At 33.8% G+C, this 20308-nt stretch overlaps 2 protein-coding genes and 1 long non-coding RNA gene across 3 annotated transcripts; 1 reads left to right on the forward strand and 2 right to left on the reverse strand.

Annotated features, from left to right (window-relative positions):
* Positions 1-313: 313 nt before the first annotated feature.
* LOC130986406 (uncharacterized) lies at positions 314-3382 on the reverse strand. The gene is made up of 3 exons (XR_009089262.1): positions 3131-3382; positions 650-821; positions 314-497 (listed from the first exon to the last, which is right to left on the reverse strand). It is a non-coding gene; the product is annotated as an uncharacterized LOC130986406 (long non-coding RNA).
* Positions 3383-6265: 2883 nt separating this feature from the next.
* LOC130986405 (cysteine--tRNA ligase 2, cytoplasmic-like) lies at positions 6266-10301 on the forward strand. Its single transcript, XM_057909801.1, has 9 exons — positions 6266-6627; positions 7427-7490; positions 7677-7838; positions 8170-8340; positions 8427-8708; positions 8801-8926; positions 9304-9522; positions 9616-9732; positions 9810-10301. Exons 1-9 carry the CDS (start codon positions 6455-6457, stop codon positions 10092-10094), a joined length of 1599 nt encoding a protein of 532 aa, XP_057765784.1. The 5' UTR covers positions 6266-6454; the 3' UTR covers positions 10095-10301.
* Positions 10302-16254: 5953 nt separating this feature from the next.
* LOC130986408 (zinc finger protein GIS3-like) lies at positions 16255-17431 on the reverse strand. The gene has a single exon (XM_057909802.1). It carries the CDS (start codon positions 17064-17066, stop codon positions 16458-16460), a length of 609 nt encoding a protein of 202 aa, XP_057765785.1. The 5' UTR covers positions 17067-17431; the 3' UTR covers positions 16255-16457.
* Positions 17432-20308: the final 2877 nt, after the last annotated feature.

The following is a 20308-nucleotide window of genomic DNA, read 5'->3' on the forward strand; positions in this document are numbered from 1 at the left end:
AAAATTTTAATATGAAGTGTGGGCTATTAATTTTGTTTTATAAATGCCAAAATTATAAAATTAAAGGTGACCTAATTTGTTAAATTTAATTTTTTTTTATGTATTGGATGATGATTAATAATAGTTGGACTTTTAAAAACAGCTAATCTTGGAGCCAATTTGCCAAACACTTAGCCTATAAATATGAAATAATTTCAGACCAAACTTCAGTCTGCAAACTCTCTCTCTCTCTTTCTCTCTCTCTCTATTTTATGGTTTTTATTCTCTCTCCCTCTCTATATTATTGTTTTTATGTATCTATGTGGTACTCTCATTTTTATTTTGTTTAGTTTTTTTTTGCTATTCACTATTAGGATCAATTACAACTCAAATACTAAACAATTATTACAACATCTTTTTCTACTTTATACATAATGTCAAAGTGTGATACTAATAGTATTTCTGAATTCCGCAGATGAAGACTTGGATCTGAAGCATGGAAGTATTGCCTATCAAATCTGCAAAAGCCACAGAAATAACGAATTTTGTTTCACATTTGAATCATTCCTTAGAAATAAGGATATTAAGCTCAAGATAGAAACACATACAAACATTTGTATTTTTCTCAATATGTATGTATTGAAAAATGAAGCTGAAGGCCTGAAGCTACCTGATTCCACTTTTTGGCTTCAGTTCGACTCTAACTGGCAAGAGAAATGAAGCTGGATTTTCAGCTACGGCCTTGTGATTAGTAGTCAAGGAAAAGTATGAGGAACGATAATACACTTAGCTTGGCTATTTGCTAAAAAATAATTTCGAATTTTCAAGTATCATCATTTTATCTGGAGAAAAAAGAAAATACCAAGAATCAATTGAAATCCTTGAGATCTAACATGCAAATGCAGAAAAACAGAAAAAAAAAAAAAAAAACAGTGCAAATGGAAATTGAAAAACACATAAATCTGTAAAAAAGATGACGAAAGTATATTTTTTCAAAAATCTAGAACAATATTTAAGAATATGTAAAAAAAAAGAGACCAAAGTATATTTCAAAATCTCAAAAATCCAGAATCAATCAGAGTATTTCAAAATCTCAAAAATTCAGAAATCAAAATCTCAAAAGCCAGATTCACCAAATATTGATTGAGTGAACAAGTCTACAAAAGAGTATATGATTACTAATTTTTTATCGAAGATGATGAAAGAAGAGTTTATAGCAGATTCATAGTAATCTACAACAAAAGCAACTACTTTTAAGAACCCATTTGTATAGATATCCATAGATCCAACAAAATAATACCATATATACAAAAAATAAATAAATAACTCAAAAACGAAAAAACTAATATGGAAAAAGATAAAGACCTTACTCAGTATTTTAAAAACAAGCTAATTTGCAAAAAAAAAAAAAAAAAAAAAAAAAACTTTTCTTTTAAGATGATATTCATAGATCTACAAAAATGATAGTACTATAAAAAAATTAAAAACGAAAAACTAATAAACGAAAAAAATTAAATCTTAATCAGTATAATTTTTTTTTTTGTGAAATTAAGGATAATATTTCATGTGATAGTTTGGGCTCATTTGAATTAGTAAGTTCGAATAAGGATAATATAATCTTAATAAGTTTTTTCCGCTCATTTTTGTTTTTGTTTTAAAAATTAATATAATATACTTTTATATTTTAATATAAAATTAGTACATTCAAAGTTTGTAATGAAAATTATATTTTTAAGTTTTCTTTTCTGATGAAAATATAACTTTGTTTAGTTTACATGGTGAGTTGGCAAGAGGAGTACGTGAAAATATTTTGATTACAATTTTGTTTACTTTATATAATTTGATTTTTTTAACATCAATCAATCAATATATATATATCACTTCAATTAATTATTTAATCTGGAGAATTACCATTTTTGTAAGAAATGAGAATAATTATTAAATCAAGATAAATATATAAATAGGTTGTTTGTAATGCATGAATATAGTATTTAGTTAATATGGTAAAGTTTTCTCCCAAAGTTGATCAATTATTCATGCATTACAAGTGTGTGATTAGTTAATTTATATTGGATTATTCATATATTTTACTAACTTATTTATTAATTTTTTACACGATAAATTGATTGAATAAATTAATATCAACTATAGGATTTAAATATCTGATAATTTAAATTCTTTATCATTTCTAGCACATTTGGCCATTCTCACTGAATCCATACCTTAAATTCAATAACTTAATATTACATGCTATTAATGGACAATATATAAAATTAAATTCATTACATCCAAGGTTGCTACAAGTTTTAATGTTAAAAAATAACGTTAATTTTGTTCTATGCAAGGATAATATATAGTTCATGTCTCTAATTATTATGATATTTTGATTGCATATTTAAATTTGTGTGTATTATTAAACAATGTTGTCGTTATATTTTTAATACGGTAGTAATAATGTTAAAAAATGAATGATAATATTGAAAGATGTACATACCGTGCATCGCACGGGGTGCTACACTAGCGTCATGATATTTGAGTTTCTATTTGATACTAATATTGCAGGAGCAAATACTAATTATGATAAAATATGTACTCATGCTTCGTTAAATATATTAAATATTTTAGTGAAATTTGATAGGGAGTAACCCCATAAACAGGGCTGGTAATCGGTCCGGTTCAGTTAAAACTGAACCGGTTTACCGATTAAACGGAACCGAATAAGGGACATTTTCCTAACCGGCAACCGAACTGGTTAATCGGTTAACCGCATTAACCGATTAATTCTACATTTCTGAATTTGTTCGAACAAACACATTCCAAATTACATCGCAAATCGTCTAACGTTACTTGAGTATCCCAGAATTGGACATTTGATCTTTTTGGGGAATTCTATCAAACAGGTAATATGCTAACTTAAATGCATCGCATCTTTCTTCTTCCAAAAAAGAGCCATTTTTGTACTTGAGAATAGTATGTTTTATATTGTGAAAAATGCATTGGATTAAGAAGATTGAGATTGTTACCTATTCTTTTGTATTCAAATGGAGATTTTTTTTTTAAAAGCCATTACATATATATACAGATCCCCGTCGCACATACACATACGGATTCATACAGATACACATACAATAACAGAGGACAACAGACTTACCCGAGGCGGCCCTTTGGCACGGCCGCGAGGGGTGGTTGTTGCTGCTGGGGAGTGGGGGCGGCGAGCGCCTGCTGCAGGTCTGGGCGCGGCGGAGCAGTTACTAAGTGACAAAGAGCAAAGTTACGGGCCATCCGGCGCGTGGCTGGGCGGCGGTTCAGTCCGGTACGGTGCGGGGCGGCGCCGGTGGCCGGAGGGAAGCAAGGCAGATAGGAAGGACCGAAGGAGGCAGCAATTGAATGAAAGAAAAACCCTACAAAATTTAAATTTGTTAATTGATTTAATAAATTAAATCGGTTAATCGGTTTAACCGGTTAACCTATCGGCTAAACCGATTAACCGGTTAACTAGAAATATAATAACCGGCAATCGAACCGAACCGATAAAAACCGATTATCGATTAATCGATAACCGATTTTCCCGGTTCGATTACAGTTTTAACCGGATTACCGAAACCGCTTTACCAGCCTTATCCATAAACCACCATAAAAATTAATATACATAATATCTATCTAATATGTTGTTGATACAACATTCATTCTATTGTATAAATATGTAAAAATTTGAAGGATTGTAATTAGTATAATTATGTCCAAAAGAATGAATAAGAATATATTCTATAGATGGAGGGAGTATAATTATATAAAAAAAGAGCAAACTAATGTACTAATTTAACACTAACACTTTCAATCTAATATACACACACACACACGCACACATAGATAGAGAGAGAGATTTTATTTTCACCAATGGTGAAAATAAAATCGGGCCAGATCACCGGATTTCGGGGCAGCTCTATCGGATTTCGGGTTAATCGGGTGTGGGCTAATCGGGCTGAGGATTTTGTCGAATTATAAATTTTCAATCCTAACCTTAAACGTTTGGGTTTCGGGCTAACCTATCGGGCTAATCGGGTTAAAAGCGTAAAAATAAAATAATCTTTTTTATTTTGTTATTCTTAATGATATAATGTATAATGTATAAAATATACATAGAATTCAAAGATTAAATTATATAGCAAGCATGAAATGCAAAAATATAAGATGTTGAAGAAAAAAAGTTGAGATTACATAACATATAAAATAAGTTAGTAACAATAAAATGTTTCCAACTTAAAAAACAAATAATAATAATAAAATATCCATCAATAATTTGAACTCATAGAATCAATGCATCTCAAAAATACAAAAAAGTGAAATGATGTGACTTTATTATATTTTGTCATTTTTATTTTTTATTATAAATATTCTATGTTAAGTATCCGGGTTTCGGGCTAGCCCATCGGGTTAGTCGGACCGACCCTACCGGGTGTCGGACTATTCGATTAGGGGCTAATCGGGTGTTAATTTTTATCAGGTTGAAAATTTTCAATCCTAACCCTCTTGAATTGACGGGTTAATCGGGCTAGCTCATGGGTTTCGAGCTGGACTGACATCCCTATTCACCATCCAAGTTAATTCTTTTATATATATACTATCATCTAAATTATTTTTTTAGTAATTTTCACCATCTTACACACACACACACACACACACACACACACATATATATATATATATATATATATATATATATAGCTACGGATTATACAATATATTTTTTTTATACTTAAAGAGAGAATAGCCAAAACTCCTAAAAAGACACTAAAGCACACGCTTTCTCGCCAATTTGCAATTAAGGTAACAATTGTTTGGTCTTATTATGAATGTGAGATAAATAATTATGAACGGTGTATTCACTGTTCCAATCCACGAAGAAGATATTTGTAAATCTTCATGGGCGAGATTGTATATAAAATCTTTCATTTTTTCTCATAAAATTATTCAAAAACTTCTCAAATTTTCTACCGAAAAAATACCTCTTGCCATCGCCATCGCCATTCACCGGCGACAATAGCACCACCACCGCGCTTTCTCTCCTCTCCTGCTTCATTTGACAATAGTAATTGCACCGTCGTTCGATGGTTACAACCGTAAAAATGAGATTCTTTTGTCTTACTCACATGAACTATTTTAACAGTAAATTGACTGTTGAGATTACATTTGCATTTATGGACTTAAGAATACAATTTTTTTAGGGCAAAGAGACTTTGACTTCAAGACTTTGTGTATACACACACACACACACACATTATTTGTTGAAGGTTGATATTTTTTTATTGAAACTATTTGAGACTTAATAAATTCGAATGGTAATGAATTAAAACTTATTTAATGATTAATTATTTATTAATTATAATATTTATTTTGTAGTTGATTTGCGGTAGAATACTTTAATTAGTGTCTATAAATAATTTATAAAGAAATAAAATTATTTTAAAAATCATCAATATTGTACAAATAGTTTCAATAAAAAAATCTTTGCATTCAAAAAATTATCAACATTTTTTTTTTGTATTAGTTATTACTAATTAATTGTATTTGCTATTACTAATATATTAGCGTGTGTTAGTATATTAGTTATTTAAGTTTAACAATTTACAGTGATTTGTTCTATTAGTTTGAAGTTTATGTTATTTTCGTCTTATTTTTGTTGCTAATTAGATAAACTTTAATATTGAATTTCAGTCAATCCTCGCGATAAAGTAAATTACGAACTATTAATAATGAAATTAGTTTATATGTTTAGAAGATAAAATAATTTCTAAAATAATATGCATAGAAGTATGTCTTTATATGCTTTTAATATACTTGCTATTGAATTAATGAAATTGCAAACAATTAAGTGATTAATTCTAATTCTAAACCCATTAAGGTTCTACTTACATATAAATACGAACAGGCAGAATGCTCAAAAAAATTGGCTCGGGGGCATACGCTCCCGAACTCTCATGTAGATATTTGCATACGTCGTACTTCAATAAATTTTGTAACTCCTAATAACAAATGCTGGATCCGCGACTGTTTATGTTGTACTATCTTATAATCTAACTGTATAATATGAAAGTCTTTTGTTTTTTTTGTTTCCATATTTTGTATTATGTAATGTAAATTTTCATTTTCATTTATTTACTTTGTATTTTGTTTTATATCACTTAAATATATATTAAAAATTATATATTGCTACTATTATATATGATAAATACGTATTAATAACTGGACCGTGCAAAGCACGGGTATAATACTAGTGTTATACTAACTCATAAAGAAAAAGGTTACAGTCAAATAGTACTAAATATATACGAAATACTGTAAACAGAAATTCCATAAACCGCAGTAAGGTTTTGTTTTCTGAGCACTCCGATTTGCACCAGAGCAAAAGCAAAGCCCTCAGATTCAACAGCTGCGGTCTATCAGCAATTGGCATTTTCTGTCAATTACTAAGAAAATGGAGGGGAAGAAGCCGGAGCTTCAATTGTATAACAGTATGACGAAGGAGAAGGAGGTATTTAAGCCCATTGTTGAGGGCAAAGTGGGGATGTATATTTGCGGCGTCACCTCTTACGATCTCAGCCACATCGGCCACGCGCGCGCCTACGTTGCGTTCGATGTTCTCTACAGGTTTGCGGATTCCCCGATTTCATTCATGTTTACTTTTTTGGTGCAAGAAAGAGTTTGTGTTCTTAGAGAGAGAGAGAGAGAGTGAATAAGTATGGAAGATGATTTTTGGATGAGGATCAAGTGTTTTTTGAGCGTTTGTTTTGAATTCGAGGGGTGGGAGGTAATCGTTAGGCTATTGTAATAATTACTTGGGGTTTTTTTGCTAGTCAGTGCTTAGTAACTTAATGTGTATTCTGAACGAGAGCTGAGCTTTGTCAAATTCATGGAATTGGGATGAAACGTCGGGTTATTGATTTGTAACATAGTAATGAGGCTATGCTTCTTTGAATTTGTTGCTATATAATTTTCATGCTCCGGCAGCAATTATCTACTGATAATTACATGTAAACTATGAGTTTCCAGGCTAAGTATGAACTGATTATTTTGAACTTGAGTTTAATATATTTTAAATTTGGGATTTGTAAATTTTCTAAAATTGGGTTCTGGGCTTGGGAAAACATTTGCTTTTGCTGCATTTTATGGTTTTATATTAGCTATATATGAAGACAGACTGTTTAATGTGGGCTTAATTATTAGTATTTGGCTTAGCCGTAGAATATAACGTGCAACTTATTCCCTTCCATTGTTTTTCTAAGACTAGAAGATGTCCTGGAAAGATACTTTCTTCGTTTGACTTGCATAGAATGCTTGCTTATACTATCTATTTCCGTATCAAATTTTGGTGCTGCTAAATAGTCCAGCATTAGTGTTATCCAATCTATGAGTTACATTTATTTAATATTTGAACTGGACTTTGTAGATATCTCAAATATTTGGGCTATGATGTTGCTTATGTGCGGAATTTCACTGATGTTGATGACAAGGTGAGATTTCCTTGCAAATAAGGAGTTTATTACCTCCATTTCCAAACCTGCATGACTTTGTGCGTATGTTATTAAGCAATAGAGTAGAGATGAAGCTTTGATATTGCTTACACTGTGGTTGGGGGGGCCTATACCCAATTTAATAGGATTAATGTATACAGTGATGCCTAAAGGATTTATTTGCAGATTATTCGCCGAGCAAATGAGGTTGGCGAAGACCCAATAGCATTGAGTGGGCGATTTTGCCAAGAATTTCTCAATGACATGGCCGATCTTCAGTGCCTTCTTCCTACAAACCAACCACGCGTTACTGATCATATGGAGCAAATCAAGGATATGATATCTAAGGTCCTTTTTTTCCTTGTATTTTTTGTACTTAGTAGATGTCATCATCTTTCTAGTTCGAAATGCTAATATGTATTCCTCTATGATGTTTGTGTCTTCACGTTCTTGTTTGTTCATCAGAGATGCATTTTTAATATTTATATATCATAAGTCGATGCAAACTATAGATGTAAATATGGCTGCTTTGATGTCCTGTGCTAGATCTTCTTCTATTATACATGAAGTCTGATTATTTGGACTTCAGCTCAAAGATTTTCCTGACATGGCTCTATTATTTGTCCTTATATAGTTCATCATTAACATTTCTCTGTTACTTGCTCACTCCATTTTGCAGATTATCAGCAATGGTTGTGCTTATGCTGTTGATGGAGATGTTTACTTCTCTGTTGATAATTTCCCAAATTATGGTCGTCTATCGGGACGGAAGCTAGAAGATAATAGAGCTGGAGAACGGGTTGCTGTAGATACGAGGAAGAAAAATCCTGCCGACTTTGCTTTGTGGAAGGTGAGAATTTTGTTTCTTTTAGAAATGGTTTCTGGTGAATTACTTGCCTTATGAATTCCTCAATAGTATATTTGTATTCGTTGTAGGCTGCAAAGCCTGGGGAGCCACAATGGGACAGCCCCTGGGGTCCTGGAAGACCAGGATGGCACATTGAATGCAGTGCCATGAGTGCTCATTACTTGACACATACATTTGATATTCATGGCGGCGGAATGGATTTAATCTTTCCTCATCATGAAAATGAGATTGCTCAGAGTTGTGCTGCTTGCTCAGAGAGCAAAGTTAACTACTGGATACATAATGGTTTTGTTACGGCAAATGATGAGAAAATGTCTAAATCTGTTGGTAACTTTTTCACCATTCGTGAGGTAAATATTTGAGTTCTTTGTTTCCTTCTACTTTATACTTTTGAACCTTGTTTTGATGATCAGTGGTGCTTCAATCAATTATTCTTTCCCAGGTTACGAAGCTGTACCATCCTCTTGCATTGAGGCACTTCCTCTTGGGAACTCACTACCGATCTCCCGTCAATTATTCCATATCACAAATAGAAATTGCTTCTGAAGCTGTTTTCTATATATATCAGGTGAAAATCATTTCACGGGACATATTTTAGGGGCCTACAAATTATCGGTTCTGTTTTCAACTCACATTCTTAGTTTGTTCTCGGTTTTGTTGGGTCATCATCATCGGTTTTGTTCTATGTTCTTATGCATCAGATGATCGAAAACTAACCATTAGTGGCTGGGATTGGTATTAGTGTTATCTGGATAAGCTATCTTAGTAATTTGAGAATGTTTGCATTCTTTATTTCATATTTTGTTATTTCATAAATAGTAAGTTCTCTGTGTCTTTCACCTTAAGCACTGCATATATGAACATTGAAGCCAACAATGACAGAGATTTTATGTTTTGTACAGTGTTGTTACTTAGCATTATATGGGTTATTTTCATTATCGACAGACACTTCAAGATTGTGAAGATGCATTGTCAGCATTTAGAGAAGATTCTGGAGTCAACAATCCAAAAGTCCGTATCAGCCCTGCTGCCCAAGAATGCATCAGTAAGCTGCATAATGAATTTGAGGCGAAACTAGCTGATGATCTGCACACACCCACCATCCTAAATGCTACCCTGCAAGAAGCATTCAGATATATCAACACGAGTGTAAACTCACTGAAGGCAGGGCTTTTCACCGATACTCACCTCCCCTCTTTTCTTTCCAGCATGCTGGCAACTGATAATTCTGACAATTCGTTCGTTTGATTACTTCAGAAGAAGCAGCAGAAGCAACAACAATTATCCATTGTGAAGTCGCTTATTGATCTAGAGAAAGAGATCAAGCAAGTTCTGGACTCTCTTGGGTTACTTTCCAATTCAACTTACGCTGAGGTACGTCTTAGTGAACCTTCTTAACAGCAGTAATTTTGGCAGCTCTAACGCAATTTTTTGATCTTCTCGGGCTTCAGGTCTTGCAACAACTGAAAGACAAGGCTCTGAAAAGGGCGGAGTTGACTGAAGAGGATATTCTGCATTCAATTGAGGAAAGAACACTAGCCCGGAAAAACAAAGAGTTTTCGAGAAGTGATCAGATCAGGAGTGATCTTGCTGCAAAGGGAATCGCGTTGATGGATGTCGGGAAAGACACGGTCTGGAGGCCTTGTGTGCCAGCTCAACCTGAGAGCGCTCAGGGTGATCCAAAAACCGCGCCACCTGCTGAAAAAGGTCAGTCAGCTAAACCAACCGATACATAGCAGTTGGAAACTCCATTTTTAACTTGGGAACTACACTGTAATTTTTGTGTTGCCTTTCTACATACTGCAAAAACTCTGCTTAATCCACATTTCTTTTGTCCAAGAAAATTCGAAACTTATTGTTAGCATTGTAGCTTTGATACATAAACCCATCTATTTTGATTTCTTTTGAAATTTCATTTTCTTGATAGGATTCTTATATCTAAATTATGAGCCTATTTTTTTACTTGGAGTAACGACTGCGGTAGCTAAAGAAAACTCTTGAGGTCGGATAGAGACCAAACAAATCCCAGCAGCATTTACACCAGTCTTATAGTAATTAATTAATACCGAAATCAATCAGACAAGAACTGCAAGCCATTTTGGCGATGCTGAGAGCGACTTGTTAAGCGTAAAAGCTCTCACGTAGGGGTCCTCGTCATCGTATGCTCCGAATCCTGCATCTCCACGAAATTGATGTCCCACAAGGTACAACTATGGAGGTACAATCATGCCCACATATGATATCATTCAAGAAGTCAACAAGTTGCTTCGTTATCAATGTTCGGTCGTTGAACTGGTTTATCGATCACTATTTTGGTTTCTTTGCCGACAACCCAGGCAATTGATGGTTTCATTTTTGCACACAGCTTCAATTATATTTTTTAAATGTTGAAATATCAATGATTTAGGATGTCTTGTGCCGTTCAAACTATATACAAAGGAGATAATGTGTATAGAGGAGTAGGGTGTAATGACAAGATTTATCAAGGATTTTTAAAATAGAAAATTTGATAAGAAAATTCATGAAACGATTTTCTCGTGAGTTATGAATTATTGTCTACGGGGCAGCCCATAGGGCTTAGGCCCCCACTTCCAGTAACAACTTATATGTCAGTGAAGCAAGTTAGCTAGTTGCAAAATCATTGACATGTCTTCACCTATTACTTTAGAGAGAGAGTAGTCATGTCAAGTCTATAGACTATAGTCTAAGTAGTTGTAAATTTTCTGTCAAGATTCACCTATATCTCCGGAAATATGATCAAAACACAAGGAAAACTAACAAGTTTTGTGTATTGCGGTGATCCACATTCCACGTTATGACAAATAACTCTCACATGAAAACCATAATATCCGTATTTGGAGGTGGTTTTGGATACAATCGATGTACCTTACGATTAGGTTGCACCTTCATTTAAACTCTAACCCGCACCCTGATCTGAACACGTATCCTGACCCTAACCTTATAAATAATACTATTTTGGGTGCGGGTGAACCCGGTTGTACGGTACACCCGATTGTACCCAAGTTTTTGTGCCAAATTTTATTACTCCATCCGTATGCAACAATTTTCTTTTTCGTCCGTCTATAAAAATACTATGTCACATCTATTTTTAGTAGTAAGGTCTACACCACTCCACTCACATTTAAAGTGAGACCCTTATTTTATTATTAACTTTACTCACATTTTATTAAAATTTGTGCTAAAAGCAATGTGGCATAAATTTCTTGGATGCAGGGAGTATATATTTATGACTACACTTTTAACCTTTTTTTTTATTTTTTAAACCAAGGCTTTCAGTCTTTCAGCCTTCATCTTCTTGAGTTTCTTGACATGAACCTTGCTATAATCCTTTAATACAAATCCAAACAAATACGGAGTATATTTTAAAGCTTATATGAATATTTAAATATGCGTGATTCAGTTATTCAATAATCACAATTGAACTCGGACTCTAAATCTAGCATATAATTTATTTCTTAGGACATAGATGTAATTTTAAATTAAGGGTTAAGGTACATATCCACTCTTGAAGTAAAGACCCCTAGAGCGTTTACCTCCCCATTCTCAATCTTGGAGCAAACACCCCCCTATAGTCCAAGAAAAAGTGTGCAATTAAACCTAGACCTCTGACGCCGTTAACGTCCGTTAAACGTTTGGGTTTAATTGCACCATCTACTTTAGGGGTGGATCTGCACCTTAACCCTCCCCCCTTTTTTTTTTCAATTTCGGCAACCCACCTCCGGCATCAGCTTAACCGCCCCCGTACTCATCGGCTCCGACTTGCACCTTGTCATCTCACGCGCCCAATCTCTTGGTCGTCGACTGCCCACCATCGACATGCAGCAGCGTCACCAAGTCCAGATCTGGACATGGACCGGATCCTGCTTGGTTCAGATCCAAATTCGTATTTTTTTTTTTTACTTAGGTTTGGATCCGGTCCAGATGTATTAGATCCAAAAAGCTGGTGAAGAAGCTGGTGGCGCTACTGCATGTCGGCGATGGGCAGTCAACGATCAAGGGATTGAGCGTGTACGAGCTGACAAGGTGCAAGTCGGAGCCGATGAGTACGAGGGCGGCTAAGTTGATGCCGGAGGTGGGTTGCCTAAATTTAAAAAGTAAAAATAAAAATTAAGGTACAGATCCACCCCTGAAGTAAATGATGCAATTAAACTCAAACGTTTAACGGACGTTAACGACGTTAGAGATCTGGGTTTAATTACACCCTTTTCTTAGACTATGGGGAGGTGTTTGCGTCAAGGTCGAGAATGAGGGAATAAATACTCTAGGGACCTATACTTAAATTAAAGGTGCAATTATTCCAAGCCCATAAACGCAGAAATGATTCGCGACAATCTTTTTGCATGATTGCATCAAAAAAATGAAGTTCGAAACCTCTAAAAAGTTTATAAGTGAATAACATGATATAATAACACTAGATGGCCAACTCCATAGTGGGGCGGCTGGTTTTTCAATTAAATTTCAGTATGTGCTAAAATAGTATATCGTCATTATCAAAACTAAGTGTATGAAGAGAGGCATGCATGTCCATTATCTATGGAAAAAAATAGACTCATTATTACATTTTTTTGTGCTAATTTTGATTGAAGCATTTCAACACCTAGGAATCTGATCCATTATCAATGCCATAATTTACTCCCCAAAAAACAAACTCTAATTTGTCCCTGACAGTGCAATCTTGATTAGGGTACACATGCAATTATATTTTAGTGGGAACAAAACATGTGATTGGATACATTTTATTTCTCCTTAAAACCTTACATCATTATACATCAACTAGATGCTTGTCATGTCATGATCCCCAAAAATATCGACTTCAATTTGCAGTCATATCAATCATAGTATGCTCATAAGATAAATGAATATGATGATAGTAGAAATATATATATTGAAAACTTTCCAATATAAGATGTGTATATATTGCCATAAAAGAACAATAGAAGGAACTCAACATCAAGCCCTGCATTATGGTTGAGTTGTGGGAAAATTAAGATAGGGATATATAACAAGATTTCTTGTGCTTCGATTCAAATTCGAGCTTAACAATTCGAATTATATATGATCTAATTAATATATCAAGTAATTAAAAATGAATCTGAAACAAAATACAAGTCCAATTGCCTTGGTTTCTCACTCGCCATAGATTACCAATGCAGACAAAAGTTAACCACATTAGATATATTTTCACACTGTCGGCATAAAATACTGCTTACTCCATATTTGTACATAGATGCTCTCTCTCTCTCTCTCTCTCTCTCTCTCTCATGTTTCCTCACTGATTTTACATGAGAATGGCTGTCCACACATCAATTCAACATTGATTAGGGGGGGAAATAAAAAAAAAGGGGGGCAACTATAGGGCCCCAAATAACAGCTGTTAGTACGTTTTATTTCAGTGGGATAACTATGGGATTGGTTAAATTTTCTTCAAATTTTTCTTTGCCAACAATATTCACATAGAGTGCATTTACTTTGATACAAAATTAGAGAAAATTTGCACCTATTTTTTATTATTTACACATGTTTATTATGATAAAAAAAAAAATCTCTGGACAAGTTGAAATATTTTCTCGGGCAGCCCCTTTTCGCTCATTTTCTCTCCAATATTAATTGGAAAATATTATCCTAAGGTAGTGGTGTGAAAATATTTTTCAGCATTTTCTCATTTTTTTCATCTTTAATAAACATATGATAGAAAAAGGAAAAAATTATAGTATTTTCTCATATTTTCTTATTCACTATTTTTCAATAAAAATTTTACAATAAAAATAAAAGCACCCGTAGTGTGTATTATCTTAGGATAGAAGAAAAGTTTTTCCCAAGTCCACAAGTCTTGAAGAATCTCAGACTGTGCGGCAAATCCTTGTTTCTTTTTCACCAAGATCGGCTCATTGTCATACAGAATTCTTTTCAAAAGACATGAAAATTGAAAAGGCATACAATCTAAACAAATCCTTCTAATTAATTGATATATATTCTCTTGTAGCCCCCTTACAATAATTTCAAATCTAATTGTGTCCCTACTTAATTACTCCCATTGCTACCCAACCATAATTATATATATGTATATATGTTCGTTTGTGTACTTGAACATCCTAATTAATTTATATAGTGTAATCTTTCTTTCCAAAATGTAAGCAAATGCATGATGAAAAAAAGACTTTATATAGTAGCTATCATGGAAATAATTCAATGAGAGATAAATTCTGGGTTTTACTTTTTTATTATGCATGTGATTGATGTTCTTGGACCACCATATATGGAGGATGAATTCCAAAATATTGTGTTTCAATTCACTCTTAAATTTTGTACTGCATCTAGTACTAGTTAACATATACTTCATTCGCCTTAAAAAATTTGTCACATAGTGGACGCGTGGTATGAATTTTAATAAAATATGAGTAAGTTGTTAGTGGAGTAAGGGTCAGACTTTAAATGTGAGTGGAATTATGACAATTTTTTTATGGACGGACCAAAAAAGAAATTGTGTCAAATTTTCCGTGGCTAGAGGGAATAGTATATATTTTCATAAAGTGTATATGATGTATTCTAACTAGCTAGTGTGGCTCTGCCATTTATGGCACGATAAGTAAATATAATAACCAATTGCATATAATGATATAAATTACTGAACTTTCAATGAATTTTTATTTTGCCACGAACTTTAAAGTTTTTACTAAAATAACTCAACTATTAAATTTTTCTCATTTTGCATATTTTTCCATTTTTCACCCCATTGGCATAGATATACCCATAAATATGATTGTGTGAAAAAAATGATTTCGTATTGTATAGTTGGATGAAAATGACGTTGTTTTAGATCTAAAGTTTGGCCAGAAAATTGACAAATATACAAAAGAAGAAAAAAAATTAATAATTAAATAATTTTAATAAAAAATTAAAAATTCATATATAAAATGAGAACGAGAATGTGTTGAAAGTCCAGTGATTAATATGTAATTAATTCTAATTAAAATACCAAAAGTATAAAAGGCAAGATGAAGCTAGAGAGCATGCAATGCAAAAGCACCAACATTTTCTAAAGCTTCACTTTGCACCGAAAATAAGGTGGCATTTTGACCATTTTCCCCTCTCAAATGGCTAATATATAAAGTGGGGCAGCTTTCAAACAGATTATAGACTTTTAGGTGCTTCATTCTTGGAATGCATTATCTTGTTTTCGTGCTTACACGTAAGCTTCCTTAAACGCATATCTCATTGGCTGCTCGCATCTATCTATACTTTTCTGCTGATCATTTATTCACCATTCTTTTTTCCCAACTAAATCTGACCTTTTTTTTCTTCTCGAATTTCAACTACATAGTTGTTGAAACAATCAACTTAATAAATTAAGCCGGCCACGTTATTAAATTAGTTGTCTGTAAGCATCCAATGAGATCTTCAAATCTAATTAATTAACACTCTCCTTCCATCCCAAATATATTTAATCTACTTAAGCTCCGATGGTACGTACTCTTATTTAATGACATATATTTAATTTGTAAATATTTGACAAATATGGCAACATAGGCAAGCTCAAAATGGATTAACTTAAGTTTCCATGCTCTTGAAAACCCTACACTGTTTTTCTGTGTAGGTGGAAATTGGATGAAAACATAGTCTAAATAATAATGATGACAATCATCACTAAACTTCCTATACTTAAATATGAAAAAGAGTCACTTTGTGGGGCTGTCGTTTTAGTGAAGTGGTTAATAATTTTGTCTAGATCATGAAATTCATTATGTCGTGTCTTCTTTTTATAATGACTACTATTTATTCTACACATCAAAACTATAGTAGTACTATTTTCTAATCGTACATTCAAATGTTGTTGGAAAAGTTTTTTTTATATCACATTATTTGCTCGACATATCCTGGGATTTAATTCTGGCTAGTCATTTCATACTCAGACAACGTATGTACATCCAATTCGAATAAAATACTTTACAATGTTGGACCCATAATTTCCGAATTATAGAAATAATTAATGGATGCAAGAAGATAGAGAAAAAAAAATTAAATAAATAAATGAGAAAAATGTACAGAATCCGAGCGCTATCAATACTAGCTGAGTCTAGTCATGGCGCCGCCGGAGCCAAGCTGAGATGCAGATCCAGCCCAAACGCATCGTCAAAATTAGGCCCATCACTTGAAAATCTACTGAGAGACGGCCCATCTAGGCTCCCATTCTGGGCCATAACGGGCTGCGGCGGCCCAATGCTGGAATCCGCAGCGGCGGCCGTGTACGCGCCCCTCCCGCTGGTGGAAGGGGGGAACACGCAGCCGTGCGACACGTGGAAGGGCGGCGCGGAGCGTGGGACGTAGACCCAGGAGGGGGTCGAGGTGGCGGCGGGGGCGAGGAGGTGGGAGGGCGGGGTGAAGGCGGAGACGATGGGGTTGCGCATGTAGGAGACGGCGGCGTTGCGCGTGGCCTGCATTTGCGCCCGCTTGAACTGCTGCCGCTCCTTCTTGTGGGCGTTCTGGTGGCCGCCCAGGGCCTGCGAGTTGGCGAACTGGCGGCAGCAGTACTGGCACTCGTACTTGCGGCCGTCCGCCGCCGCGGGCTCCGGTGATCCCGACGGCGTCTTGCCGGCCTCGTCTTGATCTTCCGTGACGTTGAAGCCGAATAGCTTTAAGGGCGCGTTGCATGGCTTGTTTTCGTAGCCCAGCTCCGCCATGCTATACATACAGACAACTACAAGTAGGTAGTCCTATGTGTGTGTATAGAGAGAGAAAGAGAGAAGCAGAGTTTGAAGATGGAAGGCGGGGAGAAAGAGAAAGCTAGGCGGGGTTTGGTTTTATAAGGCGATTCTTGCATGTGTGGGGTGGGGTATTTATACAACTTAATTTATGTGGGAGTGTGAGTGTGAGTGTGAGTGTGAGTGTGTGAGAGAGAGATGGTTGCGGTGCGGACATCCCTAGGAGCACTTGGGGACCCAATGGATTGCATTTGTCTTTCGATCAACATCATATTTCCGAGTTTCTCCTTCTCTTCTTCACATTATCATCTCAACGCCTTTTTCTTTTTCATCCTTAACTAATTTGTAATTCATTCGTTTCAATCTCCATCCTCGTTTTCTACTATTATTAGGGTTTTTCTGATGCTATAGAAAATGAATATGCACTAGTACTCGATAGGATCTGTGTTGAGGAATAAATCAAAGTAATTTATAGCGCAGGCTCCTTTAATTAATAAAAGAAAATTATGTAATTAATTTTGAGAGCAAGAAAAAAAAAAAAAAAAACAGTGAGTGGGGAATGTGATGCATGTGACCGTTGCAGGGTAGTTGAAGTATGAAATGATTGAGTTTGCCCCTTGTTTTTCAGTTACTATGCATACATCTCTCTTGCTAGCAACTGAACATATTCACTTCATCATGGGCAACATCAAAATCAGACATAATTTGCATCAAACAGTTGGGCATCATTGAAAGTCCAACTTAAAAATATTAGAATAATATGTATATATATATATATATATATATATATATGATATATAGGTTATATAATTGCAAGATTTGGTAACGCACAAGATTTCAAAAGTGGAAACAGCAGTAAATGAATCATTCGATGTGCAATTCTAGCACTGTTTAGCCAGCTTTGAATATTAATGCTGTCGTAGTAATTATATTCATTCGTCAAATTGGGGTTCCTAGTATTTCTTTGAAAAGGGACTTTAAAAATATAAATACCCAAGGAAATGTCACTATATATAATTAATCTCATTTAAGTACCAAACTTCAGTTAAATTTGTATGTTATTTACCAAGATTTTAACTTGATGTCATCCTTGTCCTTGACCTTTAATTCTTGCAGATATATGGAGAAGAAATTATAGCATTAAATTTCTTGTCGTGCATATCACTTATTATGGCAGTATACCAGAATTTGTTGGAAAATTAAGTTGCAAATTTGCATTTAATTAGACATAAAAATGTCAACATTCATACCCTACATTGATCACATCGTTATATGAAATTAGTCGATCGAAAATTAGCTGACACTAATGTTTTTCGTCCAAACATACATATAAAAGAGATCTATATCATATATAATGTCTTAGGTGCAATATCAATACATAACTACTAAACATGCTGTGATTAATAAAATAACTAAAAATGCCACTCATATTAGAGTTTGTATTGTGCATTTGTTGACTTAGTGGTAGATAGATAATGCTCAAGGCCTGAAGTCCTGAGTTCGAGTCTACCATAAAAAATAAAAAATAAACATATGTTGAGATTACTAAAAATAACTAAAAATTAACCATCGCTTGTAGTTTGGGAATACCAGTTAAATTAATTAATTAGCTTTTGCGCCAAGAAAAATACTTATATATATATATAGGGTATGGTTCTAGAGAGAACTACATTATTTGTGATAACGTGAGAACCATCAAATCTAATGCATTCACAGTAAAAATTAATGCATTCGCTGTTAAAATTAATGCACTCAAAAAAATAAAAAAAATTGCTCCCTTCAGGATTCGAACCCAGGATCTGCATTCATCCAACAAGATGATACATCCACCGTAGATCTTGATGATCGAATGGCTGAAAATGGTTCTCCGTTCTTTTTTTATTTATGGTTCTTTCTTGAACCTCTCCCTATATATATATATATATATATATAGGGTGTGGTTCTAGAGAGAACTATATTATTTGTGAGAACGAAAGAACCATCAAATCTAATGCATCCACTGTAAAAATTAATGCATTCGCTGTTAAAATTAATGCACTAAAAAAATAAAAATAAAATGCTCCCTTCAGGATTCGAACCCAGGATCTGCATTGCTTCAACAAGATGATGCATCCACCGTAGATCTTGATGATCGAATGGCTGAAAATGGTTCTCCGGTCTTCTTTTATTTATGGTTCTTTCTTGAACCTCTCCCTATATATATATATATGTTGGCTCCATTAACATATATAGAAGCAAAAATGATAATTATCCTAAATATGAGTGTTTTATGTACATTCAATTCAACTGTATATAAATATTCATATTATATAGTGGAACGAGCCCCAATGAGCTAGGTATCGTGAAGCCCATTTCTCTGCTGCCTGACTCGCTTCTCTGCTACAGAAGTAACAGAAATGCGCTCTCTCTCTCTCTCTCAGTTATATATATGCATGCAATGGCGAGAATGTTTTTGTACAAACAACATTGTTTTGCGTGCTTATCAATCCCAACTCAGGATCAGTCAAGGTTGGTTTACTTCTTTTTAGCAAAATATCGCTACAACAAAAGTTTCTAGCTAGTACTAAAATTATTTTAACGATATCGATATGCTACAAAATTTTGTTATACTAGTATTTTTTATGTAACAAATTTTTAGTTATATTTAAACATGTATTTATATACTTCTTCCGTCTCCATCTCGCGAAGCTTGATCACTTTCTTTTTTGCACGAATCATTAAGAGCTAGTATTTAGTGTACTAAGTGTGGTAGATGAAAAAAAGAAAAGGTGAATAAAAAGAAATTTTTTTATCATATAAGAAAAGTGATCAAATTATATGGGACAACCTGAAAATAAATACTATCAAGCTTCGCAGGACAGATGAAGTATTTTTGTTATATATAAAAATATAAGTAAGTTTTGTTATTTAATTACAAAAATTAATACACCCTCAAATGTTAGTGATTTATTACACGCATAATAATTATCTATCATAAAATGTCATAATTTTATTTAGTCACTTTTTAAGATAACAAATTTTTAAAAATTATGTTATTATTGAAATATTTTTTTGTAGGATGGTAAAAGAAATAAGAAATTCAATTCGATATTCTATATTACAGTTATTTAATAAAACTTACCTTTTAAAATAATTTACTGCACTCTGTCTTTGCATCAAAATAACAGGGGATATGAGTAGATATTCCAGTTATATATGAGCGTGGCCCCTAATATATGAGTGCATATTAT

This window comes from Salvia miltiorrhiza, chromosome 5 (assembly GCF_028751815.1).
Source record: "Salvia miltiorrhiza cultivar Shanhuang (shh) chromosome 5, IMPLAD_Smil_shh, whole genome shotgun sequence".
NCBI classification, from domain to species: domain Eukaryota; kingdom Viridiplantae; phylum Streptophyta; class Magnoliopsida; order Lamiales; family Lamiaceae; genus Salvia; species Salvia miltiorrhiza.

Excerpts from the sequence above, each read along its gene's own strand:
- LOC130986405 (XM_057909801.1), top strand. The coding sequence starts at position 6,455 with ATGGAGGGGAAGAAGCCGGAGCTTCAATTGTATAACAGTATGACGAAG. Across the intron at positions 7,839-8,169 it reads TCAAGGATATGATATCTAAG|ATTATCAGCAATGGTTGTGC; the intron begins GTCCTTTTTTTC and ends TCCATTTTGCAG. Across the intron at positions 8,709-8,800 it reads ACTTTTTCACCATTCGTGAG|GTTACGAAGCTGTACCATCC; the intron begins GTAAATATTTGA and ends ATTCTTTCCCAG.
- LOC130986408 (XM_057909802.1), bottom strand. The coding sequence starts at position 17,066 with ATGTATAGCATGGCGGAGCTGGGCTACGAAAACAAGCCATGCAACGCG.